Source organism: Embiotoca jacksoni, unplaced genomic scaffold (assembly GCF_022577435.1).
Source record: "Embiotoca jacksoni isolate LCO1_2020_lvr unplaced genomic scaffold, fEmbJac1.0.p SCAF_15, whole genome shotgun sequence".
In the NCBI taxonomy this organism is placed as follows: domain Eukaryota; kingdom Metazoa; phylum Chordata; class Actinopteri; family Embiotocidae; genus Embiotoca; species Embiotoca jacksoni.
The window spans coordinates 1,284,853-1,312,284 of NW_027185285.1; the positions used below are offsets into that span (position 1 = coordinate 1,284,853).

Consider the following 27,432-nt stretch of genomic DNA (forward strand, 5'->3'; position numbering starts at 1 on the left):
CTTCTGCCAACATATGAATAGTGTCATTGTTATTATTATTATTTTTTTTAGATTCACATTTTATGTCACATTCATCTATGAGAAATCAAATATAATTAAACAGCTTGTCAGGATAAATTAAGTTGTATGAGGAAAGCATTGGTACAGAAATCAGGGAGAAAAAGAGTAATTAACTTAATCTGCACAGTATGACTCATCACTCTCTTTCATGTGCATTTAAACTAAATTAGTATTTTACAGGAGGGATGAAGCAGCAGCAGCCTCAGGGAGGAGTCAAACCAAACCTGCAGTTTGCAACATAACTCACCACTAGATGTCAGCTAAAGCTCAGACTTGGATCTCTATTTTTCTCTTCTTGGCGGCACTGAAGACTTGAAAGGTTGTCCAACTCTCTCTAAGCCTATTTCTTACTTAACTTTACTTAAATGATGTTGCATGTGCACAAAACCATACAGTCAGTGATAAATGAATGAGAGGATGATCTTTGAGTATTATTAAATGGCTGCAGCAGATCAATTTAAAAGAGTTATTTCTGGGAAATCACAATTATATGCACATACATGGATTTTCTTTAAAAAAAAAAAAAAAATCCTTTTTGTGACACTTTAAACTGACGTAACCACAAACAAACACCTGTTAAAAGGTCCCGTTCTTCCTGTCTCCCTCTATTATCTTTTAAAAACACACGTGCACAATTGACTGACAGGTGGAGGACTGGAGACCCGTGATGGTCTTGTTTCTCACAGGGATTGTTTTTTTGGGATCAGATTGTATTTTGGTCTGCCCCCATTAGCCCTGTGTGTATTTTCCATAGGGGTGCCACTCTACACTGAAAAGGACATGTGCTAAGGGTAGAAGCATGAAAACACCCATCAGATGTTCTCACAAACAGAAACACACCATTAAACCCACCCACACACACACACACACAAACAAAGGTCAAGTTGTGACTCCATCCCAGATGTTTCCGAGAGATAATTTTGCTGATCTGTTATCATGGATGAGTGCTATATGTCACGAAGATGGATGAAGTAGTTTGTGTAGGTGTCGTACGACGAGCGCTGGCTTTATTTATACGTATCTGATGTGTCAAACATAAAACAGGAGTAAATAACGCTGACGGCGGCTGGTTTAAAAATGTGCGCCAGAAACCGGAGAATTCAGCAAGATTGCGTTCTCGTCGGACTCTGATGAGACAGGTGTTTATTTTGGTAACCACCTATGGGAACCTGATGTCCCTGCATACTGGTGGGTAAACTGCTGTAAACAGAGCTATTAAAACAGGCCGGCTCTCAGGCGTCCATACACCGGTATGACCTCCTGCTGAGGAGGGCCAATCCAGTTGAAAATAAACCCAGCAGGGGATGTGCAAACTGGTGTCCCACCTCTAAGCCCCCCGCCCCCCAATGTTGGTTCAACTGGTGTGTCTGAGACAGCTGCTGAAACCTGTTCGACCAGTCACACTTCATAGAAGACAGACTAATCAACTCAATTTATTTCACAGACTGGGGGTGAAGTAAATGTTTGCAAACCAAGTGACAATTTAGAGGATTATGTTAGTTAGAAAAGGAGATTGATACTCTGACTGTAGACTGCACAATAAATCATTAGCTGTGCCCAGTTAGCTTAGCTTGGCGAGTAGACTGAAAACGGGGGGAAACAGTTACTCCGGCTCGGTCCAAAGGCAACAGAATCCGTCTACCACATGTAGGACTTCTAAAGCTCAGTAATGTGCTTTGTTTAATCTGTACAAGCACTGAAGTGTAAAAAAACACAGTTCACCATATTTTGGGGAGTGATTAGTGAGCGTTAGGGGTGCTGGTAGGGGGAGATCGGTTACCTGTGGACAGAACCAGACTGGTGCCTCTGTGTCCAGTCTTTGTGCTAAAAGCAACACTAACTGGCAGCTGGTGGCAGAATCATATTTATCACACTGGCATAAGAGCGGTATTGATTTTCTCATCTTACTCTTGGCAAGAAAGAAAAATAAGTATTTACCAAACTGTTTAAGTTATACTTCACATCAAATTGTATTTTACAACCACTTTAAAAATAAATAAATAAAATAGTCCATCCTTTTATCTCTGTATCTTTCTTTGTTTACAAGTATGTAGCGTTACTCACATCACCTGCTACCAGATACAGTTTGTGAGTGAGTCCCAGGAGTTGTAGTCCTGTCTTAAGATCCAAAGACAAAGGATCTCCTGATCATTCCGATATGTCCCACATTAACTGTGCTGACTGGGGCTCTGGGGGCTGCTTCATTGGAGGTTTGTGCCTGAGCAGCTCAGGCCAAATCAATAACATCTTTAAAAACTTACTTTGTTCCCTTTTTGAGCCTGTTTTACCTGTTGTTTTTAGTGTTTCAGAGATTTGTACTTCCCTGTTTTGTAATCTTATTATTTTAAGATAATTTTACTGATAAAAATATAGATTATTGTTGTTTTAATGATCTCTGTGCAGTGTAGCAAATATAAAAGACATAGCAGTAGGGGATCAGAATAGGAGAGCACATTTCCCTTCTCTTCAGTTTCCACCATTTCTCTGAAGAGGTTATTCTTGCATGTCTGCTTGTTCTCTGAGCACCTGAGCTTTAATCATTTGACTCTGTTCAAACAAACAAGTGATGCTTGTGTTTAAAATAAGTCAGGATGCCGTTTTCTGTCACTGAGCCATCATCATATGCACACAGACCCAGTGTTAACGAACACACACACCTACAAGTTGATTTATATACAGAGGAGACACAGCCCGGTGGAAACAGTGTACACACAACGACAGCTCCACAAAGACAGCAGCAGAGACACCTGCATTAAGTTTAGATACCAACTACAGCTGTGGCCTACTGGAGATGCAGCTGAGACACTTTTGTTTCTGATGTTTGCTACCAACACGAGCACACACACGCACACAAACAGAGGTTCACATACACACAAATGCGTAGCCACAGCCAGTGACACACACACACACCACTACACTGTGTTTCTGTCACGCAGCAAACAAGCCGCAGTTATTTAGTCTGCTTTCCAGTTTGTTTGCCCACTGTCTTTTTCTCTTTTGTTGCTCTGCCTTGGGCTTTGTTTGAAGTGAACTACTGACTGTAACGAAAGACAGTTGCAGCTGGGAGGATGAACAGTGGCGATGAAAAGGGTTACGTCAAGTGGCAAAGTATGAAGGTAGTCATATTGGATAAGCAGCGATGTTTTGGTGTGTTTGTGTTCAGCTGAATGGGTCACTTCACGTTTGACTGAAAAAAGGACACAGAAATACGCCAATAATTAGAACAAGGCCATGGCTAATTCTTACGGTCTGCTTTTCTTAAAAGTTCTCCTGAGCCCTTCCTACAATACGCTTCGCTATGCACGCACACACTCTGAGATGTCTGGCAAGACATGCAAACTGTGTCCTTCCCTTCCCCAGCTCAGTTCCTTGGAGTTGAGCTCCAGTAAAGTACCTTTTGGCAGTAAGGTTACAGAACAGCTTGTCCCCTCAATGCTGGGCCCCAGTCAACTCATAGTCTGTAAGGGGAAGGGGTGGGATTGGAGGGGTGGGGTGTATTTCTTACAGCATGTAGTGTAGGAAGTGTTTAATACTAAAATCTGCACCATGGGTGAAAGAGACTAAAACATCCTCCCTCTCAAGGTCAGAGACTCCTGTGCTTCTACCTGGTTAACAGAGAGAGTGAGAGATCATTATTAGTGATCAGAATGGATATTGTTACCCTTGATGAACCATTAGTGAACAACTCTAGCCATAGGCCAGGCCCACGGGAAGTGTGTGGTATACAGTGTGTGTTTGGGATTGTTGGGGGGAGGAGCAGAAATAAAATACAGCCCTGCTCCTCGTGCAGAGTTCACCCTCTCCATCCGTGAATGTTGCTCTTAGAGGTCACGGCACCTAGCAACAGCCTGGATCGAGTCCTGAAAGAAACATGAGACAGCACACGGGCAGACACACACATGCACTCACAGTTTATGTAGTAACACACAGTTTCCCAAACACAGACTAAAACTAAGAAAGATTAAAACAGACTAGACTAACTGATACTGTGCTACAGTTAATTAATGCAGGATTCAAAGAAACAAAATACACAATTGTTGTGTGGGTTAATGACGACACTTCAATCAAAGGAAAATATAAATAAAAGTCTACATCACCGTAATGCAAAGACTTTCTAGACATGAATTTATAAAGTGAATGAGTTACATTGCAACCATTGCAATATTCACTTTAGTTTAGTACCAGACTCTGCTCTCTCTGCGTCTCTCTCTCTCTCTCTCTCTCTAATTTGAACTGTTTGAATTAAATGAAAATGTCTTGAAGACTCCACCTTCTTTCTCTCAAGCTAAACTATCAACTATGAATCCAAGACTTGACATCTTTAAACTTTTGAACCAGACTATTTAAAGTGTAAAACTTCAAACAATAAAATTATCCAGAAAGTGAACTTCTTATTCATTGTCACTTCGAGAGTTTATGTTTACATTATTTTTTTGAAGTGTGGAAGATCATAGGAGTACATAATTCTGTTTTTGGGTGGGTTTCTTTGTAAAGACACCCGGATACATACTTGTAAATTAGACCAAAGGAATCAAAGTTTACTCAGTTGCTCTGTGAAGGGCTGTTGCCCAGACTGAGGTAAAGCAGTGGGCACTTTTTCCATAATCAGTAATTATACTGCTTGTACTGGTGAGAGCTGCTCTCAAGGCTGATATCTAAACACAGGAAGCGAGAGCAAGACCGAGCACAGACACACGGGGCTAGACTCTTTCACAAACTGTTTCCAGCCATTCTGCAAATCCTTCTGACATGTCCATCTCTCTGTAGCTCTCCATGGTGAACACCAATCAACACATTGTTAAAATGTACACTCTGTATGCTCTCAGTTTTGCATTTTTTTTTTGCATCAGATGCATGTGCATATCCGTGCTTCTGCGCCAAAGTACATTTTGCACATGTTGCATTGCAAGCATCCACAGACACCACTAATCCAACGCAGGTTCAGATTTTGGCAATGTGTCATCAATTCTGCATTCAGCGTATTTTCACACACTCAGCATCCTAAAAATAGCTGAAGGACTCTGGCTCTCTGCCCGGCCTCCCTAACTGTCAATACGTTATCTTTTGCCTCGCTCTAACACTCGCAGTGTTTAACCTACAGTACCACAACCAGTAACAGCCCGGCCCCACAAACCACAAGTTAATCATAAATCATTTGAGTTTAGACAGCCTCCAGTATGTAATAATACACAGAGTTTCTCTAGAATTAAGGGGAATTTACAACAATTAAGCAGCACTAACTTGACTGGCTGTTAAATTGTTAACTAGAATTCAGAGGATGTATTGAGCGCCTGGAGGAATCTTACCTGTTCTTTATCTCGTCTTTGATGTGAAAATACCAGACAATATCAGGGCATATCTCAGCTATTTGTTTGTATTGTCATTTGTTGTGTCTATTCTATGAGTTGTAGCTGTAGCTCTCCTGGTTGTTTGTCTGCTCTGCTTGATTATTGATCTTTATCAATCTCTCATCCGTCTCTCTGCCTCTCTGATTCCAGCACAACTCCCCCTCATTTGGCTCTTGATGATGGTATTGTGTTGGCTCTTATTTTCATTTTTTCCCAGATGCTCATGAATGTTTGCTTTTTTAAATTACAGTAGTCAATGGATTATGGTCCGCAGCTTTTAAAGACGGAATTATGTAACTACATGAATTTAATGCAGGAAATGAAGGATGATCTTGGTATATCTAAATACTTTGGTGCATATCTTTGTCTGATCATATGTCAAGATAATTGCAATTTCCTGTCCACATACACCAAACAGCAGTATAAAACAAGCACAGACAGAAAGTATGTAACACCCTGCACATCTTTCAGACTGCAGAAAACAGCAGGCTGCTGTAATATGCAGCCAATAATGGATCATAACTGTACTCAGGACAGACGCCTCAGGTATAGAGTGTCACTCAGTCTTAAAACCCGAGAAGCCTCGTTGCAACACATCATTCATCCATTGCACAAGTTCTAAATGCAGTTTATGTATTGACAGGCTGAGCCAGGGTGCAGGAGTCTGGAGTGCTAAGGGTCACCATAATGAAGCCAGGCAAGAAGGGGAAACGGGGAATGCGAGGGGTTAAACGGGGAGAGGGGGTCAGAAGTTGAAGCCGGGAATGTTTTCTCTAGCCTGGCCTGCCACTGATACAATCCTGTGTGCCACACAGTCCCTAGGAACAGATGTGCCCAGGGTTAGAAACACATCCCTCAACAGTATTATGTGTCCATAAGACTGTTCAACACTGTCCATGAAGCTCATTAGAAAAGGCCAGGAAGATACCCGACATCGATGGGAGTCCAGCTGAGTGCCAAACAATCTTTTATAAATCCTAACGTGTTTGATTTAAAAATCCTGTAAGAAGACTCTCTGTGGCAGGATGTGTGTGCAGTTAAAAGCTGATCTTCCCAATGACTTTATCATTTATTTAGTTAACTCTCTTCCATCATTATTTCACATTTTCCACAAAAACAGCCCGTCTGTCACAATGAATCCTCGTGCACAGCTGGATGTTTCACAGTGGGAACTTCAGGTCAAGTGGTGCAGTAGTTAAGGGGCTTCACAGTAGCCCTATCCCGTTACATGGGCCGATTGCCAACAAACAGCAGTCCTCTGTTCACCAACCTAAAGAGCCTCAACTCTTGTTGGACCTGAACACACTGGACTGGTGCTGGAGGGGGCTGGTTCAACAGCAGGATGAAGGTGAAGTTCAATGCTGAACACAGTGGGGCGGAAATCCTGCTTGAGTCACGGGTGAGGGCCATTGGGGGTCGGTTCCTCTCCTAAATCCTTAGTTTGGGATTGTCAGATAAACTCTGACCTTGGACCTGACTTCTGAAGGGAAGCTTCACCGAAGACATGAGCAGAGCGGCTGACGCTGAATCTTAAATGTGCCTGCAGAGCACTTTGGATCCTCAGCTTCAAATAAAACCTCAAAAGCTGAAACTTCTGTCTTGAAACACATCAAAAGAATTGATCAATCATCACCCAGAGATCACTCAAGAAAGAAAAAAAAAAAAAAAAATGCGGCACCCAAATATGAACCATGCAAGGAGCCTCCTGGCAGATCAGACTTCACACCCCTTTCTGTTGACAATCAGTTTGGTTCACCAACATATGAGTCTGGCTGTGATGCGGGCTGCAGTGAAACAGGATCCTGCAGCCAGAAGCTCAAAGGGGAAAGAGTAAGAGACAGAGACACACAGAGAGAGAGGAGGGAGAGTGGAGGGAACAGCACTCCACGCTGCTCTGTCTCTGATGGACTTGACATGTGCGATTTGTGTCTACCCTTCGCCTTGGTTGGAAACCCCACATGCCAATTTCTACAAACAGTGTTGTAATGAGTGGCAGGCAGGAAGTAGGGGGGGCCAAAAAAAGAAAAGATGGAGGACTTTTTAACACCACAACAGTGAACTTCATTAAAATTCAGCTGTAGTTTGTTTTTAAAGCAAAATTTAAATTTGCTTGTTGTCAGCTCCACCACATTCAGCGTCAGAGTCTTCGATAGCCGCAGTGTTGTTCCAGATTCACACCTCCCTCTCCTCTGGCAGCTCGAGTCCAGCCAACCTGGCTTGTCTTCATACTGGGAGCCCAACCAAATCATTTGCCCTACTCCTGATCTGGTGCCTCAACCTGACACACTGTATCAGGTTATCTTGCGTGTATCCAAGTGTGTGTATGTGTGTGTGTCTGCTAATAGAGAATCATGTGTCATCTCCCAGAAAGAGGGGAAGAGAGGGACATAGGAGGGGGCTGAGGAAGACAGAGAGAGAGATTGAAAGACTGGGACAAAGTTTGTAAGAGAACACAACTAGCTGTTTCTTGTCACTAAATTACAAGAAAGTAATCACAGACAGTATGGAGGTAATGATCTTTAGCGATATGTGAGCGTTAGGCTGAAATACTTCTGCTCTTTGTACTGACTTCAGCTCTTTCAGAAACCATATATGGAGGGAGGGCTTTTCTTTTTTTTCACTTTACTAGCGTGGGCTGAGGGAGTGAGCTCTAAAAATAAAACATATGTTCCTCCAGGTCTGTGGGAGCTGAGGCCCCCAGCGTATTGTTTTGGGATATGGGGGAGGACAGGGAGGATCTGGCCTGTGAGATACTGAGAGTGCTTTCTCTTTGCGGCTGCTGGAGTTTCAAGAAGAAAACGGAGGAAATGTTCTCTCTTGCATATGAGAAAGCTCTTTTGTAATAAACTCTTACTTAGGAAAGGGAAAGAAAATTGAAATAAAACCAGCACACTTCTCTCTTTCCTGTAATGATTGGGGGTTGAATGTGGGCCAGTGTGTGTGTGTGTGTGTGTGTGTGTGTGTGTGTGTGTGTGTGTGTGTGTGTGTGTGTGTGTGTGTGTGTGATTTGTCTGTCTTGGATGGGGTGAGGGGTGGTCAGGCTTACTGTCCATAATGCTAAGTACACCAATCTGAAAAGGTGCATCCATGAGCCTTTTTATTGATTTTCAAAGCCCTCAGGGAAACAGTGAGGACAAGGGTTAAAAGCGTCTGAACAGGCGGTGTGCTTACGCGGTGTGCTTACGCGCGTGAGTGTGTATGTGTTGTATTTAGTGGGAGAACTGATTTAAAGAAGTGTGAGCCGAATAGAGTGGACCAGAAGTAAAGAGCTCCTCTTGGTGAGGAATGGGTTAAAGTCAGCTGACTGAAATGTGTGGGGGGAGTCTGCACAGAGCAGAGAAGGGGAAATGAAGCGATATTAAGGGAGAAATAAGCATGAGTGCCGAGGGGGCTGGATATGTCACGTGTCTGGATTTAGCACCAGTCCTCCTTCCTCCTGCCGCTGCATCTTTGCAGACAGTTTAGCAAAGTGGAAGAGGAAAGAGTGGGGGAGGTGTGTGTGTGTGTGTGTGTGTGTGTGTGTGTGTGTGTGTGTGTGTGTGTGTGTGTGTGTGTGTGTGTGTGTGTGTGTGTGTGTTGTGTGTGTGTGTGTGTGTGTGTGTGTGTGCGTGCGTGTGCGTGTGTGTGTTGTGCGTGCCTGTGTGTGTTGTGCACAGGAAAAGCAAGAGAACGAGAGAAAGGAGAAGGAATACAATCTACAGAAAAAAACTGAACGTGAAAGAGCTGTAATCAATACTAGTGATATCATGACACGATCAAATCTGATCTATTCTTGAAATAAAGTTTTCGTCTGTAATGCTCTTGTTTACTAACTGTGAAGTTTGTTTTCATTAAGGCAAAATAGTAATCTGTAACACTCTTCTATGAAAATATCAAAGCAGACTCAGAGCAGTGAGGACCCTCAAGACTATATGTTAATATTTATAGTGATATCCAGAGGTATACTGGCTTGAGTATTCCCACTTTAAGCTACTTTATTACTCCATAGGGATAATTCAACTAAATATAACATTTACTTTTCAGTTCAGGTTTTACACAAGAGCATATCATCAGCTTATGATGTTTATGGTGCACTTTTACAGATCAAACAACAGAACAGGAAATAAGACCGTTCAAATTAACTCCATCTGAAACAACTAAAACATTACTTGAAAAAACATCTATGCAATGACAATATTGATCCAATGATATGATAATTTAACACTGTTTGGGGAAGTTCTATTGTGAATAATGAGTATTTCTACTTTAATAGATATAACCCATGCTACTATAAGTATGGAATGAATAGAAATTTGACTTGTAATAGGGATATTTCTATTTGAAGAAGAAAATCTTTTCAATACTTTGTCTATCACCAATGGTACCATAAAACACAATTGAAAAGAGCAGTAACGTAACAATAAACTTTCATTTTTAGTTTTTACAGGCTTACTATTGCACAAAATATATGAATTAATTCAATTTAAAAGCAAATTAGATGTGTAGTAAGATTATAGTCTAAACAGACTACTGAGCAAAAAGTTTGAATACTACAGATACTACAAAAACAAAACAAAAATCCCCTCCCAATGAGCACTACACAGACATTATAAGAGTATTGTGAGACATCGTGGTGATTTGGATGATTTGATTACTGACATTTACCACGGGACATGTCAGTATGGAGGGGCGTGTCCTGAGGGCGTGTCAAACCGGGGAGTGTCTGCCTCTAGCCAATCACGTGTCAGACCTGAGTTCGAGGGGCGTGGCTTCGCGTCCCACACTGTTCTGTCCCAGCTGCTGCACGCTTTTGTTCAAACTCTGAAGTCAGTCAGTCGGCGCCGTGCAGAGGTGCACCTTCATGTGAGTTCCCAGACGTGTGTAGAAAATGTTGGTATCAACGGAGCCGCTCTTTTCCAACACATTCAGCTCGCTGTATTTTTAAGCCACAGGGGCACTCTCGGACACTTAATACGTTTTTTTGTTGCACGTCGGTCGTGTGAAGTTCAAACAGGGACAGCAAGGTGTCGCGAACGAAGCAGCTGGACTCTTGGAAGAGGGGGGAAGGATTTTCCTTGAACCACTTCTCTGCCGGTTGTGTTGGAGTATGACTGCTGTCATGTACACTTTCTAGACTTTTTAGATCTTCTTGGACAGAGAGGAGAGAAGACGCTTATGGTCCCCATCCTCCTCCTCCTCGCTGGATATCTATGGAGAGGGCATGCTGTATGCTCTCACGCAGCTCTTGGGAGTCACTTGCGGCCGAGACAACACCGTGAATGTTAAATTCACCGACCTGGATAGCAGAAGACGACACACTTAACCTCATTTGAATGCCTTTGCAAGGAGTTTGCTGGTTTCTGTGCTGCAGGCAGGGCTTCAGTTTGCTCGGACGGGACTATGGGGAGAAAGAGGAGGAAGAGTCTTTCGAATTGCGCAACAAGGAGGACTTGACTCCCAATGGACGGGTAAAAACTCTCCACCTGCACTAGACAGCAGCTTCTGCACATGAACACTTCTTAGTTTTTGTAGAATATGTACATTTAAAACACCTTCAGGAGTATAATTTCAGTTTAGTAGAAACAAATAGTAGTAGTTTTTGATATGAAAAGTAAACATAGAACTTTAATGCACGATAAGAAATGCCGTTTTTTGTTCATAAGATAGACTCTAAAACCACAGTGTGCACATGTGACCACATATATTAGCTGTCAACTTTGTGGGAATAATCAGTTTGTTTAGTGCAAGCCTCTTTCACTGATGCAGGACACACAATGTGCTGCTGCCCAGTTTGACGTTTGCATGGTCTTGGCGGCTTGGGCAACATTGAGCAATCCCACACACACGTACAGAAACCCGCACACAAACCCACACACACGCACACACACACACACACACACACACACACACAAGCGCACGCACACATAGGCATGCACACATACACATGTACACATACACATGTACACATACACGCATGTTCTGATGCAAGCTGTAAAAGCCAGTGTGTTGAACTGATCCTGTGTATTTGGCCTCCATCCACTCAATTGCAAATAAGACTGTGGCCTTGTCTTCCCTGTAATGTTAGTCATCTGATCAGGCACAGAGAGTTCAGCATTGTCCACCCACTTGTAAGGGGGCATTGTTGCCTTGAATTGAGGTAGGCTCTTTCTGTATAACCCAACATGCAGCTCTTTATGTACAGTGTCTTTAGAAAAGTCCACTCTCAAATATTTATCAGGACTTTGTGCCCCTCTGCACGAGACTCATTCTTTTAAGGAGAAGTTTCTCTTAACTTTTAGCCTTTGACTCCTGTCCAAGATCATTTTTCATTGTGCGTTGTTGTCATAGGTATTTTTCACTGCGATAAAGCTTACACTAAGACTATTGCTTTGCAGATGAAAGTAATGCCTCCTGGAGCCACTACTTGCATATCCTGCTTATCTATTTATTGGCCATTTATGTTCTTGCAACCATCCAGCACGGCACTGCAGCAATTTGCATGAAAATGATGGGAACAGATACGTTTTACACAGTTACTGGCACAACAGAAGTCCAACAGTACCTACAACTGCCAGATAAGCATAACATCTGTTGCTCAGGGTTATCCAGAGTGGAGCTGCTGTGTAGCACTCCCTACCTCGGTCATAATATACCATCTGGCCGGCCATTGGTGGTCAGAGGAACCCAACTGTGCTCCATAACTGCAATCAATATAAGATTATAGTAACATGTCCCAGTGGAGATGCCTGATGGCCTTTTAAAGTGAGGCACACAGATCTTTTTCCTGTAACTTTCACAAATCCCTCATTAAAATGCAACCTATGCTGTAAGTGCAGTATACTGCTCCTCTGGGTGGCTTCGGTTGAATGTTTATTGAGTTGTAGATTGTTTTAGGGAAGAACAGGCACTATTAAATGACCTTGATTGAAGGACTGAAGAATTTCCCTTGCAAAAAAGTAGCCCCATTAAAGCCTGGAAGCCTCCCACATGTCATTAAAGTAGCCTAAACAACACATTTCTGTCTTCACTTATATGAGCATATGGATGATCGAGTAGTGATTTGATGGGGGGAACTTTTTTTTTATTGTAGATGTAATAAAATCTAATAATGTTGGTTTGTTAGTCATCGGTCATCAGTTGTTGCATGTGGAGCCAAGCCCACTGAGCTCAATGCTGTCAATCTTAATCATAGTAATCAGAGAAGATGTAGGGCTGATTTATTGCTATATAGCCTGACTTTTAAAGCATGGAAACCACGCAAAAAAAAAAAAACTAGCACACGGTGCCCTCAAAAAAATAGCTTAGCACTGACAATAATACTGCTGCATTTTAAAAGGTCAACTTTGTTAACCTGAAAATGATAACAATGCCTTTATTATGAGGCAGTGCAAAACTGTCAACTGCAAAGCTGATAATGCCTTTTTGTCTTAAGAGACACTTTGTCTCCACAGTCATGTTACATCCCTTATCAGTCTTTGCTGTGTTGATTTATGCTCTTAAAATGTTCATAAATATAAATTAACTTGAGCTGAGTTGTAAAATATTAGTCTGCATCTATTTTAATCTCTGTACTATATTTACTTTTGAGAAACATTCTGTCTTAATCTTTACTGTGGTTAGGCTCGTTCAGTTTATCAGATTACTTATTGAAGGAACCATTTTATCAACGTAATTAATCATGTTTTCTCAAATAACTTAAGGCAGTTCACCATTATTTTGGGCTTAACAGGCACTTTCTCTTAAAATAAACCCACTCAGGCATCATGGAGTTATTGATTATTTATTCTAAGATGGTTACAAGCAATTAATCCTATCCCACATTCACTGTGTGACTATATGACCCTACATAGGTAATTGTTGTGTAGACTTAGAGTTAATTTTGAAACCAATTCGCATTGACCACCATTTGTGCCGAAACACTAGCACAGTGGCAACTACATTTAGAAAAGAAAAACGCTGGACTTTTACTTCATACTTCAGTTACTGGCCACTCATTGGTCGGCCCATCAGGGTGGCTTTTACAAACATGAATGCAAACAGGGTTTCCAGACTATAATCACAGTGAAGAAAACTGAAGCTGTGAGCAGTATTCTGGTGTAGCCAGGCTAAATTGATCCATCCTGGTCCCTCTTCATCTGTGTCACTGGTTTGTGCTGGAAATTGTAACTTTGTGTCAATATTTCACGCTGAGGCAATAATTAAGTCCACAGCTGAGCCACCCTAAACTAATATCACCTGTTGACCAATCATAGCCGATGTTACGCTCTAAGCCCCTCCCCTTACAATATACAGATATAGCTCATATGTTTGGCTTTCCGTGGTGTCAACAGCGGGGGTGGGATAGGATGGAGGGGTTGAAGATGGGCCGCAGTGATTCCCAGGGAAATCCTCAAAGGACTACATTCCTTCATTTACCCAGAGAGCTCTGTTTCGTCCAGAGTTTGACAAGTCACATTTTAAGACAGCAGGTCAGACCTCCCTGGGTGCGTGTGTGTGCGCGTCTTCTGGGCTGAAATACTCCATTTAGTAAGCCTCTGTCCAACTCCTGCCAAGGGGTGACAGTAACCCACAGGTCTGGTGGAGTCTCCCTCACCACGATCTCCCGCGTTGTTTTCCAACACTCTGCCAGGGGATGCCATGAAGTGGAGCCTCCACAGCACCAGAGCCATAGGCAGCACACTGTTCCTCGCCAGGACTCTTCTGACTGAGGTTGGAATCATGAGTCAGTGCTGACGCTTTTGTAGGCTTGGCCCTTAAGAGCACAGGGCCATGTCAGAACCTTTTCCCTTCATGTTTACAGTCCTCATTCAAAGAAACTGCTCTTCAACAGCTGCCCAAACAGTCGCACTGAGCTGAATGCCTCCAGTGTTAGGACAGCTAGGCACTAAATTTAGGACAGGACATCCGTCATTCTCTCGTCTTTCCATGTTTCCACTGAAACCTTTATTCAGTTTTTTTTATGCAATGTGTAGTCGTTTACCAATAACCTACCACCACGGAGGTGTTTAGGCCCAGCCCGTTGTAAGTGTGGATTGGAGCACCGCACTGCATCCTGTTACTTGGAACAAACAGGCACAGTGAGAGTGGGTCCCATTAACCATCACTACTGCCCTCTGCCTTCAGAGGTGTCACGGTACGCTGGTTTATATTTGGTTTCCGTTGCGTCTCTGCCTCACCACCTCCAGGCCACACATCTGGTCCTCAGGCCGACACTGGCTGTGCCCAAGCATTTCCTTCTGGTTACTCAGCCTCCCAGGAGAGCTGAAGGGAGAGAGGGAGAGAGGGAGAGAGAGAGAGAGAGAGAAAAAGAGAGAGAGAGAGAGAGAAAGAAAGAAAGAAAGAAAGAAAGAAAGAAAGAAAGAGAGAGAGAGGGAGGGAGGGAGAGAGAGAGAGAGAGAGAGAGAGAGCGAGAGAGTAAACTGGGGAAAGCGAGAGAGCGGAAGTCGGCCACGGAACGAACACATCACGGCATCTTTCCCTCTTTCCCTCCGTGCTCCGCTCTAGTCTGGAGTGATTCATCCATTGCCCGTCCAAAGGGAGAGCTCTTGCCAGGGCTCTGCATCGCACGCTATCCCAGTTCCTCATCCCACAGCCCATTAACTCTTATTGGATGGCTATTTTTCTGTAAATTTGTCACATTTTGTGGCGAATTACTCCAAATATTTTAACTTCATCTACCTGTGTAATTAGTTTATTGATGTTCTGATGAGTTTATATTATGAAAGTCTAGCTTTTTCTGTCGTTGATGTGATTAGTGTTGATTTGTTGTTTTCAGTCATGGCTGTCCGTCTGAATTTTCTTCTCTTGGGCTGTTGGCTTGGCTAAATCATTTACTGTATGGTTATGGGCAGGGAAAGGGAATTACCATACACACTCTCTTCCATTCATAAGTCACTTTCTGACTGTGTTCAGTTATTCTTGCCTCTCTGGTTTGACATTTACAGTACCTCCCCTGAGTTAAACATCAATGAAATTTCATTATCCAAATCTTTTTCTCATTTGCCTCAGAGTCCATCTGCCTTATAAATATAACACAGATTCCATGCTGGACTATAAATTTGCAGTTCATGTTTTCTTTTGTTATTTTTGAGACATCTAAAAAGAAGCAGTTGACTGTTTTTGTGGGGCACTGGCTATACTTAGGAGAGTTTGCCCAGTAGTAAAGTGTGGTGTGTGAACTGTGAGGGGCCCAGAGCTGACCTGGATAGTGTTTCAGGTAGGCCAACACCCCTCGAGTTGGGCCGCGATAGCCACAGGAGCTGGCTCAAGGCTGTGGTTCACAGAGACAACAAGTCAGGCCACGGGGACGCACAGTACCGCTCTGCACACCAGGGAATCTGTCCAAATTGCACACAGGCGAGCTCTGATGTCTGATGGGGTTTTCCAAGGTCAGGTTGGGAATCTAGAAGCCAGAGCACAGAGAAAGGAAACATCCTCTCCCATCTTCTGCTGAACAGGGGAGCCCTGGAATGAAAAGTTCATTGTTTTGAGCCATGAAATTTGATTTTACATGTCTGCCATGGGCAAGCCTGTTTTATTCAGAGGAAGCTCTAACTCCAATTTCCACACAAAGCTAATGTCCATGAAAGTGGGATTGCAATTTGATATGAATAGTTGGCTTGCAGTTGGGATAACTTCTCCAATATTTTGCCAGTATTTAAGATTTGTTCCTGAGTTCATCACATTATCATCATTAGCACACCATCAATTTTACTAGATAAAGTGCTGTTCTTATACATTTACACCCAGAAGATCTCCGTCTTTTGCACTTGTTTTTTTTTTCAAGTAACAGCCTTTCACTTGCGGATAGAAAAGATTAGGGTCTCAACTAATGATCACTTTCATTATCAATTCATTCATTGTCCATTATTTTCTCGACAAACCGATTCGCTTTTTGGTCTTTAAAACGTCAAAAAAATGGTGAAAAATCTCAATCTGTGTTTTCCAAAGCTGAAGGTGCAGCCTAAAATATCTTGTTTAGTCCCAACTAACACTCTACATTCAAAATATATTCAGTTTATCATTGAGGACTAAAGGAACCACAAAATACTCACATTTAAGAAGCTGAGCATTTGTATAATATTTTCCTTAAAAGAATAATTCTGCACAATTAATGGATTGTCAAAATAAATGAAAAGATAAAGAGATCTCTTGTTGTTACAAGTGCAATCCTAGCCTAAAAATAACCCAGTTTTTAACTTAAGATCTCAAATCGTTCTGGGGTGTGATGGTTGGGGTGCACGCATCTTTAGCACAAAAGATTCCTCTGTTCCCATCCCTTACATTAAATTAGCCTGTTTTGCATGCCATATTTCTCCCCACCAGCTTACCCCTTACAAGTGAAAGCCAAGCATTACAGGAACAGTGCAGCTATGTGCTGAGTCTGCCAGGATCGACTGCATGCCCTACTAAAACATGGCCACTGAAGGCAAGCCATTGAAGGACCCCTCCAACCGGCGGACTAGTTCTAAGGACAGACTTCTGTTTGTGTTGCATTATCATCTATTTACCCTTTCCTCTCTCTTCTGTTGACAGACTCCAGCTGAGGTGACTGTTTCTCAGCCAACTTGCACAGCCAATGGAACAAACGGGTAAGGAGTGACAGACGCAAAATTTACCCCTAAAACTTTTAGGAAGTGATGGTTCCGTTTTTTTTAATTTGTACACTTCCTCTGAGTGCTGGGGTTTTCTGTATTCATCTTCAGACAGGCACATGTGTAAGTACTAGAATTTTCACTTTCTGTGCAGTATTTCACAGGGTGCACCTCGTGTATGCATGCAGTGGTGCATAGAGTCACATGTATGTTGACAGATGATCGGAGGTTTGATTGCTTCTGGATAACGTGGTTATCCGCCTCATTTTTCAGTTGCTTCACTCTTGACTTTTTGAGTTTTGCCATTCAGAGCTTACCTCTGCCTTCATTTGAGGCTCTGTTGCCAATTATATGTCAAGGTGATTGTGACCAGTTACACTTATATTGTCAGGCTAACTCTATTCAGCTTCAACAAATCCAGTTACTTTGTTAGTTCAAAGGCTGTAAACTCAAACTGTTGGTTAAGAGGAGCCAGTATTCGTCTCACAAATAATGGAATTCAAATGGTCATGTGGTTTACAAGTGAATGCTAGTGACAATGAAAAGGAGTGATTCATGGAAGGCTTGATCCAGACTATTAGTGCATGGCTGTGATCTCAGACAGTGATGTAGCCAGGCTCTGCTCCACTCTATCTCTGGCATCGTGCCCTTATCATCCCCCCTCCCACCCCGTTCTCTCATCCACAATCTCCACAGTACATCTGCCGACTCACAGGCAATGAGTCACAAAGTGCGACTTGTAGGGCTATCATACACCAAAAATGAATAGACGAGGGTCTGCAGCAGCTCTCGGCAAGAATAGAGCCACCTCAGGAAGTGGGAAGGAGAGCTTTTGCTGCAGCCGTACAGGACTGGCTGTCTCTTGAGGCTTGAGGAAAGAAAGAAAGAAAGAAAGAAAGAAAGAAAGAAAGAAAGAAAGAAAGAAAGAAAGAAAGAAAGAAAGAAAGAAAGAAAGAAAGAAAGAAAGGGAGAAGTGAGGACTGTACGTGGTGACTCAGTCTTACTTCAACAGCACTCCTAGCAGAGGTGTGGCTCGGGGGTGTGTGTGTGTGTGTGTGTGTGTGTGTGTGTGTGTGTGAGTGTGAGTGTGTGTGTGAGTGCGTGCGCGCGTGCGTGTCACATTTACAGTGTAGTCGAGGTGGCCTCAGGCTGCATGGCATAATTAACTACTGGTTTTGAAGGGAGTGTGTTAAAAGCCTTGCTGTAATCATCACACTGAGTCCAGAGATTAGAGAGCGTAGTGCTCGGTCATTACCTGGCCGATGAGTGGACACACCCAGAAGTTCAGCTGCATGAAGGGAAAGCCAAGGCAGGCTCTGATAAGTCCCCTTTTGATGTAGCAAATGTCTTAGCCATTCATCCTGAGTCTCCCATAGCAGGCAGGGCAGTTCTGGTTACCTTTATACTTTCATTGAACAATTGAAGTGAACTGTACAGACAGAAATATTGATCTGAAACGTTATAATGAATGAATCGAGATGTGATGGTTGGATTTATGTTTTTCCTCCATATCTGAGGCTATTATGACAATAGAGAGAGAATTGATCACAACTGATGTGGTTATAGAGGGAGATAGGCAGCCTCTGTTACAACAGAGTGGTGGGTATCGATAACGTCTGCCAGTAGTGGGCCATTTCAGGGGTTTCACAGAATCCATGGATATAATGGTGCTATTTTAAACTATATTGCTGTATGATCAGAGTGCATGTAAATATACAGTTATAGCCATTTGCAACAGAATGTAAATTAACACAAACACAGCTGCAGGCCACACACACAAAATTTTCACAATATAAAAATTACTCATATGGACACTGATCAAAACATCTTGTCATTCAAGAAATATAACACGGAACAAGTTTACATTTTCTTCAGTGTACAAAAACAAATTGGAAAGTTTGAGGTGTCATTGTGCCCAATTTCCTTCACTCGTCTCTTCAGGCTGTCAGTGTAAGGTCTCTCCTGTCTGTCTTTCAGCCAGCAGAAAGTGCCGAGCAGCCTGCTCGCTCCTGCTGTGCTCACACTCAAATCTGTCTTACATCATGACTATATTTTTTTTCATCCTCACTTTCCTCACTCTCCACTTCCCCTCTCTGGGGCAGGGCAGAGTACAAACTGTACCGAAAAAGAAAGTGGACACTTCAGGACTACATCTGTCTTTCTCACCATTTGTTCCATCTGCTTTGTCATTAGCTCCCCTTCCTCTTCTTTGACAGCTCTTGGCCGTCGACAGCATGACATGTTTTTTTGATGTGGGCTCCTAGGCAGTAACGGCTTAACGGCTGGAAGAGAACAGTGTTTAGGAATATATTTTGTGTGTGTGTGTGTGTGTGTGTGCGCGCGCGCGTGCATGAGAGAGGGTGTGTGTGCATGAAACAGACGGGTGATGTGATTGTGTGAAGAATTCAGAAGTGGGCCCTTGGTAATTGCCTGTCTGGATATTCTGTCGTCCTGTCAAGCATCACAAACTGGCCCATTAACATAGTTAATATAGAAAGTTTTGATTCACATCACTAGGTGTCACAATCTTAATGATTTCTTTCAAACTAAAGACTAATTTCCTCCTGTATAATACAATTTCTCGCTGACAACACACACTTCTTCAGTCACAAACTCAGACTTCCTGTCATACACCCCTCCTCCTCCGGTCTCAAAACATGACTCTCTTTTTTTTTTTTTTTTTTCTTCTCCCTCTCTCTCCCCTCTGCCTAGTCCAGGGTTTCTTGGCAGTGGTCTTGAGTAAACAGTGTATTTTTAGCTGGGAGGTCATATAGGCCCAGTCTTAATCACCACATTCCCATTTTCCCACCAGCCCAGTTTCAGCCAGAGGCCCATGCAGTCAGCCCTGTGCACTGTGGGGGAGGGGAGAGAGACTGGAAAGAGAAAGAGATGGATTCCCACAAAGAGGATCTGTGATTATTTAGTGCTACAGTGTGACCCACTGTATTTTAGTGAAGATTGTCTCAGATAGCATAATTTGTCTTTGCTGATGTCTATTAAGCCGTAGCTGTCGTTTGTGTACAGTGTAAGAGCCATAATGGCGCTGGACATGAACAAAAAGGCATCTGTTTTGATGTCCTTTGTTTGAATGCCTATTTTTTTTTTTTTTTGATACATCTGAGCTTTTCTTCTATCGGACAAATCTCCAAGTATTCCCTGTGACACATCTGCGAAAAGGGTCTTCTCTGCAACTGTGCACATCCCGGTGGTTCCAAGGACCCGCTTTGTACGCCGGGACATGTTTCCACTGCGGTCATTCAAGCCCGAGAGCAAGGACACCATTTTTCCTGACTTTTTAATTAGTATCTCAGCGTTGTGATTTGACCCTGTGCTGAAATCAATGACTCATCCCTCTAACAAACGACCACGAGACAGACAGTCACAAACTAATCAACTCATTGTGGCGCTCATACGACCGCATTTAAGTGTGTCACCATCACTGTCCCCATGAAAAGTCTGCTGGCAGCATGCGCATTGATTGCGATGGTCTCTTTGCAGTGTGTAGGGGAAGTGTCTGTGCTTTTGATTTGAGACAGTCCATCAGGTTATGGTGTCAATTAAATGCATTCACTCTGTGTCTAAAGAGTGGAGGAGTAGACCCTGCTGTTATAAAGCCTTGTCTGTGTTCATTATGGTTTCCCCACTGTGAGTCTACTACTACTACTACTTTTGCAGTGGTACTTCTATGGAGGTTCTTGTTGAGTAAAACAAGATACAAACAACTGATGTCTAGCTTCTTTTAGATGATCTGAACTGAGAGCTACAACAATTTAGCAATCGGCAGGAAATTAATCGGCAGGTTTTTAGAAACTTCTTGGCAAAAATGCTAAATAGTTGCTGGTTCCATCTCCCTAAATCTGAAGCTCAAAACTGTATTTATTTTTTTAAACTTTTGGCATTGTCCCTCTGCTCAGAAATTCACGAAGTTATAAAAGATAAAAGCACCAGTGATTCTGCTTTGATTCGTTTCATTATAACGGTACTTTATATAACTTTGTTGTTCAAGTCGTTTAACTTTATCACGACTGTACTTTATTTAACGAACAGGTAGAAGACTTCTAGATTGGCCTACTGACCTTTTGAAGCAATGACAGATTTGGCTTTTAAAGCAGAGTGCATGGGTTGATAGCAGTGATGCTGCTGAAATATAGTTGACTGACATGTTGTGTGCATTGTTTTTGGCAGACTATACCAAGTCTCTAGAAGTGACTTTGGCACTGTTTTGCTCTTTGCTTGTTTTTTGGTGAAACATTTGTTTTGTGTTGATGTATGAAAGTGCATAAAAATGAATCTGAAAAATCATAATACATTATTGAATTGGAACTCGGGTAACGTGATAGAATTGAATCAGGAAATCCTACTGTGCTGAATGAATGTGTGGTATCTTCCTGTTTCCTTAAGTATGTCGTTCTGTTCTTTTGTTCCCGTCAGTTAAGTACTTTGCTGCTCATAGTCCTACTGACCTCTGAACTCTGTAATGCTGTTGTGTTGTTTAGGCATCAAAGAGATGTGAAATTGGAGGCAAACTGGTATTGTGGTGACAATTCGTAATAAATAAATGTGTATACCACAAAGTCTTATCAGGCCTATGTAGCTTCTCACTTATGAACAGAGGACATTATAATGAGTGCAACTGCAACAGATGTAAATATGTGCTTCAGATTTGTCACAGCATCAAATCTGTGTGGTTGTGTGCATATAGGGAAATGTTTTCCTTCCTCTTGCAAGTCATGTTTCTTCTTTTCTGACATTTATTTTCAGGACTTCACCCTCTCCTACTTTGTGGGGCAGCCAGCAGTTTTTTATTTGTTGGTCTGAGCTCATCCATGGTATCTGAGCTGCCAACATTTTCCTTTTCACTTTCTTAAAAGAATCTCTTGTTTTCTGTGTTGCACTTTTTAGGATAAGAACTAACATTTGTTAGTGTTTTTCTAAAAAGCAAAACTACTGAACAGTATGTTCATCTCAAACTGCAGATGAGAAGAAGTATCCTGATTTTCAACATATTTCAAGTTTGAACAGATGAATAGTGTGACATTAAAATTAAATTAAAAATTGAGGGAGGGAAGGAGGCAGAGAGGGAGAGAGAGGAAGAGAGGGAGGGAGAGAGGGAGAGAAGAAGAGGGAGAGAGGGAGAGAGAGAGAGCAGGAGAGGAGAGGAGAGGAGAGGAGAGGAGAGGAGAGGAGAGGAGTCGAGTCATCTGTGGATGTGCACTCGCTCTATTCTTCGTGCTGTCTAATCCCCATGTCAAATTGTTTCCTGCGCTCTACAGGAAGTTACCCGCAAAAGGCCTCACCGTCACGGCCTCTGCTGGGGCTTCTGGGAATGTGGGGGCAGGAGCATGTTGGGGGGGGGGGGGGGTTGTAGGGCTGCTGGACAGCTGTGGAGATCCAAAGCTCCCACATCAGAACAGTGCTCAGACATTTGTCCTGAGCTGTCTGTATTTATCAGTCATCATTGTTACACTATAGTTTCCTGTGAAGTTTTTTTTACACAATTTGTGTATGGAATACACTAACAGACGTGTGAAATATATTTACATGGACAAAAATAGCACAAGAAGGTTGCTGATTGTGTTTGGGTGCTGGAGATTTTTGACGTTTTTGGAGTATTTGTGTGATACTTTTGACAATATGACAAAATACCCCAAAATATGATGAATAAAATTTGTATTATGACAAAGAGTTCCTTTTCAACAAGAAAAAAAGATGTGGTAAATTTGGTTATTTCCTGTAACCACAACATTACACTGCTGTGGTTTGCAGCCAGTCTCAGAGAGACTTTGGACATCAGCCTGGCTTTTTGGACACAATAGTCAAACTGACTCGGTTTATGCAGCATTTAATTTGAAGGTCAGGCATTCTGTGCTGTGAAAGGTCAAAACTTGGGTTTGGTCTTATTCTTTTGTCCCATTTTAACCCCGTCTCCATCTCTACTTTATCTAACAGAAGCATTGAATTTGACTAAGAAAACATTTCCGGTTAAAGATGTGGACAGGCCAGTTAGGGGCAGAAAATCAGATTTCTACATTTGCTAGTGGTATAGAAAAATGTTTCCTGAAAAATCGACAGACCCAAAAGCCAAGTTTTATTTTGATATTCCTCCATGATGTATGCTCATGTGTCCCACATAACATCTTCAATAAACTGTAAAACTGTAAGGCACTTCTTTTACTTCTATAAAACTGCTGGCTCAAATCCTGCTGTCGGTTCCACCAGTTGTTTAGAGGTTCAGACTTGGCCTGGTTATAATATTAGTGTACAGAGATTTAAATAGAGATTTGGAAACTGAAACAATAGCACACGGTAATCCAAAGCATTTAACATTAACATGCCCACTGTGCACGTCAGGCTGCATTCTCCTCTCAGGGGGGAGTTTTTCTATAGATCCCATCGCCGTCTCGTTTGGGAAGCCTGTCTCCGCCAATGTCTCCGTTATGTAGCAGGGGTTATTAACAACCTCAAATAAGATATGTCCTCACATTTCTGTGTTTATTTTAATGCCTTTAAGTGGGGTCGGTAGATGCAGGGGCTGACAGAGGTCCCCGCAGACTGCTGCTGGAGGAGCAGGCGGTCAGGCTTAGTTAGATAGCATGACTGAGGATAATGTGACAGGCTCCTGAAGCTTCCTCTCTCACGTCTGCTTTCTGGTGATGCCTCGGGCCCAATTTATACACACATGCAGAAAAACTGGCCCACAATATAGAGTTTCATGGTGTCTGAGCATTATCTTAAATTAGAGATGCCAGTCAGTTAGAATCAACAACTACAAATACACTTCATAAAGAGAAGAAACTTCATGCGTAATAAGGCAGACGTGAGGTCAACTAGACAAACCGTGATGCAGAGAGGACCAGGTCAGACCGTGTAGACAAGGAAACGGCTCCTGCAGTCATGTAAGCTGAGTCAAAGGAGATAAGGCTATATTCAGACTCATTGATCATTGCTGGTTTCCGTGAGGAGGAACCTTCCGGAATTATCAGATCAATAATGACATAAATCAGCTGACGAAGGTAACAAGAGGCCAAATAACCCCGGGAGGGAGGGCTCGATTCATTTCCTGAGCAGTGAGGGGGATGACAGGAAGGAAGGAGGGGTTGTCACTTGTCCCTCAACTGCTAGTTAGACCCAGGAAACCGATAAAATAGATGAGTGATAAGGTAAATAAACGAGGCGAGATAAAACCTCTAAACAATCTAATAGACTGGAAATGGGCCTTGGCCTGAGATAACAAGTCTGGATTAGTCCATATAACGTTGGCGGACCAGGATGCTGAGCAGTCACTGTATATGGAAATAGCTGCAGACTTGATTGTGCAGCATTAAAGAGAGACAGAAAGAACAGCAGTTCAGCAGATTTACAGATGTTTTTAATGTTTTTGGTTTTAACTATCCAAGGCTGTGACCTCTTGAACCCTCCGCCTCCCCCCTGACCGGCGTGAGCTGGCTGGCCGGGAGTCAGGCTGGCGTCGCTCTGTCACGTTTATTTTCAGTCGCCTGCTCGGCTCGCCGGCCCGAGTGATAAAAGCGAGACGAGCTGTCCGCAGTGGCGTGGTATGCAACGGCGTGCGTTTGTGGGCTTGCGTGCTGCTAGGGAGGGAAAGTGTGGAAAACGCTAGAGGACAGATATTCGTGGCACTTCTTCCAGTCCCCCCTGTGTGACCCCCACCGAAAGGGTATCAGAGTGGCTCGTAGTTGGCACGGAGTCATATGTGGGCGGGGGTCTCGGCCAACTGTATGTCTCCGAGCCAATTAGCTATCCAATAGAAGGGAGTAGTCAGGGGAAGACTTGAGAGTCGAGAGGGAAGCAGGCTTTATTTACATTTTCCTTCTGCTCCTCCACACAGGCACACTGTCTCGGAGTCGCTTGACGAGATGAAGAGCCTGATCATTGAGAAGAATAAAATGAGCCTGGAGGAAGAGCCTGAGCTGTTGGTGAAAGGTGAGTCTAACCTTCACAGCAGACATGGCACATCACACCACCATTAATCTGTTCCACCTTAAAGGCAAATGCATCTACCTGCTACCATCAATTATGTGGCATCAGTGAGTCATTATGCTGATGTGATGACTAATCTGTTAGTTGATTAACAGAAATGAATGATGATTGATTGGACTGTTGGTTGGGCACCATTCACTGTTTTTTTTTTTTTTTTTTTTTTTTTTACATTTTACAGATTAAACTATCAATCAAAAGATTTATCAAAAAAAGTAATATGTAAAAGAATCTGTAATAAAACAAAATCTGTAATAATCGACAGCTCCACTTAGTTTTGTAGTTAATAAATGAGCTTCCTGCAGGGCCTGGCTGCTGCTGTTCATGTCATTAAGTGTAGTATATATTTCATTAGCACTAATTGTCTTCTGTCGCAGCTCCATGCTGTGCTGTCGTCCCGTAGCCAACCCTTCTCTGACCACATGTGGCGCACAGCTGCCCCCCCACCCCTCTGCGTGTATTCATTTTAGGATAGCTACTGGCATCAGGAGCCCCATCTTGAATGTCTGATGCTTTTGAGGAATGATCTCATAGGTTATTTCTGTCTGATATATATCTTTTTTTTTTTTTTTTTTCCTTTTTTCCTTCCTGGCGTGTCGCTGACAGGGAGCAGTAAATTGCCAGCGCTTGGATATGTTACGTCCTTCTGTAATTCTGACAGCAGTTACCATGCGCCCTCATCTAGCGCCCCTCATTTTACTGCTGTCCCCTCTCTCCCAGTCTGACTGTTAGAGGAGAGGAATTTCCCTCCAAAAACTGAGGACGGCTTCTTTTCCTTGGACCACTGTCATTTTACATTTCAGCTTTTGCCCGCCCCACTACACTTCACTAGACTGCACTATTACAGCAACCACAACAGTAAGGCACCTCAGGGTGTTAGATAATCCTTCTCGTTTCTCTCTGTATGCTGCACTATGAGTATGTTTTGAAGACTGTCTCCATTAAGGTCCTTTCACCTTTTTTTTTTTTCTCAGCTGGATATCCCGAGGCTACGTGGGGTGAATATTGCCCCAGTATCCAAAATAGGCCACCAACATTGCAGATATAGACCTATGATGTGAGGATGAATGGTAAAACCCATGTAGTGGTGACAGAGAGAGATGTTGGCATTGGTTTATTGACATACCTTTGTTGATTTACAGTTAAAATTACCCCTCACATGATGCTGAGCGTCTCATGCTCCAGTAAACTGAAGCCAGATCTGTCTGGATCTGTCTGCTCTGAGGGGAGAAGGTTTAGTTCTCAGTATTTTTTACACAAATGCGGAGTTCAGGTCAAGTTAATAATTTTGAATTTTTAAAAAAATACAAATCTGTTTCCTGTTAAAAGTCTATTTCTGTAACCAGTTTTTTGGCTTTTATGTTGAAATGTTTCCCTGAGTTCATTTTGGTGAGAGGGTTCTTATGAAATCCCTGCAATTAAAGTATATATGCATGCAAGAAATTAAGCAATTAAACTTTGAAGTGAAGTGTACTTTTATTTGTAATGCATTTTTCCATTATAATGCGTTTTAATATTCAATCTTTGGGGCAAACATTCAATATTCAGAGAGTGCCAGGAGTAGAAAGTTGGAAATGCACAGAGAGAGATTGTTTTCTCAATCTCTGTTTGAGGGGGCAGGGCACTGAGGGGTTGTAGGTCACAAATGAAACAAATTAAGGGTGAGCCGTGGCCCCCAGGGGAAACATTAGCAGGCTACAGCGATGGGATCCAGATGGAAGACCATGGGAGGGGTATGCAGGGGGTCTGGGGACTCGGCTGCTCCGTCTCTCTTGCTATGTCTTCATCCTCGTTCTCTCCTTTTCTTATCGCGCCATTTAGAGTTCCCAAAGAGAGCAGCAGCCGTGGGACATCCCGTGTCTGTGACAGAGGCGTCAGGGTGCCAGGCATTCCCTTCTCTGTGTTTCTCACCCAGTCAGCTTGTCTGCCTCCGCCGTCTGTCAGTGAGCTCAACCCGAGCTACCTCATAATTTTTATTTATCCCTTTCACATTGGGGTTTGATGCTGACCCCCTCTGATGTGGTGTTAAGTGCCTGCAGAGTTTTTACTTTGGGCTATATTGGGTGGGTTTATGGTGGGTTCAAAACTGCCACTTATATCATATAGAGGCATTCTCAAACAGGAAACATAGCCTGAGAGGCTGAGCCTTCGCCCCCTCCTCTCCCTTCGTTTTTATTTTGGAGCAGCAGCGAGGCGGTGGGATCTTTGCACTGCCTGGGAAAACCACTCTGAGGCAAAGTTAAAAACATGGAGAGGGGAGAAATGGGGCAGATGAAAGTAAACAGGAGGAGAGTGAGAGCGGGGGGGAAGAAAGATGCAGGCGAAATGAGCGCTGGCTGACAGGTGGCACGCAGCTTGCTAACCACAGAGGAAGTTGTGATGCTGGTGTGGCGTCATTACGGCTTTCACAGGGTTGGAGGCTGAAGGTACATTGCCTTAATTGTTCCTTTAAAACC

General features: G+C 42.9%; 1 protein-coding gene across 2 annotated transcripts in view; it reads left to right on the forward strand.

Moving 5' to 3' along the window:
* Window positions 1–10,222: 10,222 nt before the first annotated feature.
* plekhh3 (pleckstrin homology, MyTH4 and FERM domain containing H3) overlaps window positions 10,223–27,432 on the forward strand; it is a 30,286-nt gene continuing 13,076 nt past the window's right edge. For both annotated transcript variants that reach the window (XM_069148686.1, XM_069148688.1), the window contains exons 1-3: window positions 10,223–10,855; window positions 16,923–16,978; window positions 24,828–24,922. In XM_069148686.1, coding sequence (XP_069004787.1) covers window positions 10,721–10,855; window positions 16,923–16,978; window positions 24,828–24,922 — 286 coding nt within the window. In that variant the 5' untranslated portion in view covers window positions 10,223–10,720. The remainder of the gene's footprint in view (window positions 10,856–16,922; window positions 16,979–24,827; window positions 24,923–27,432) is intronic.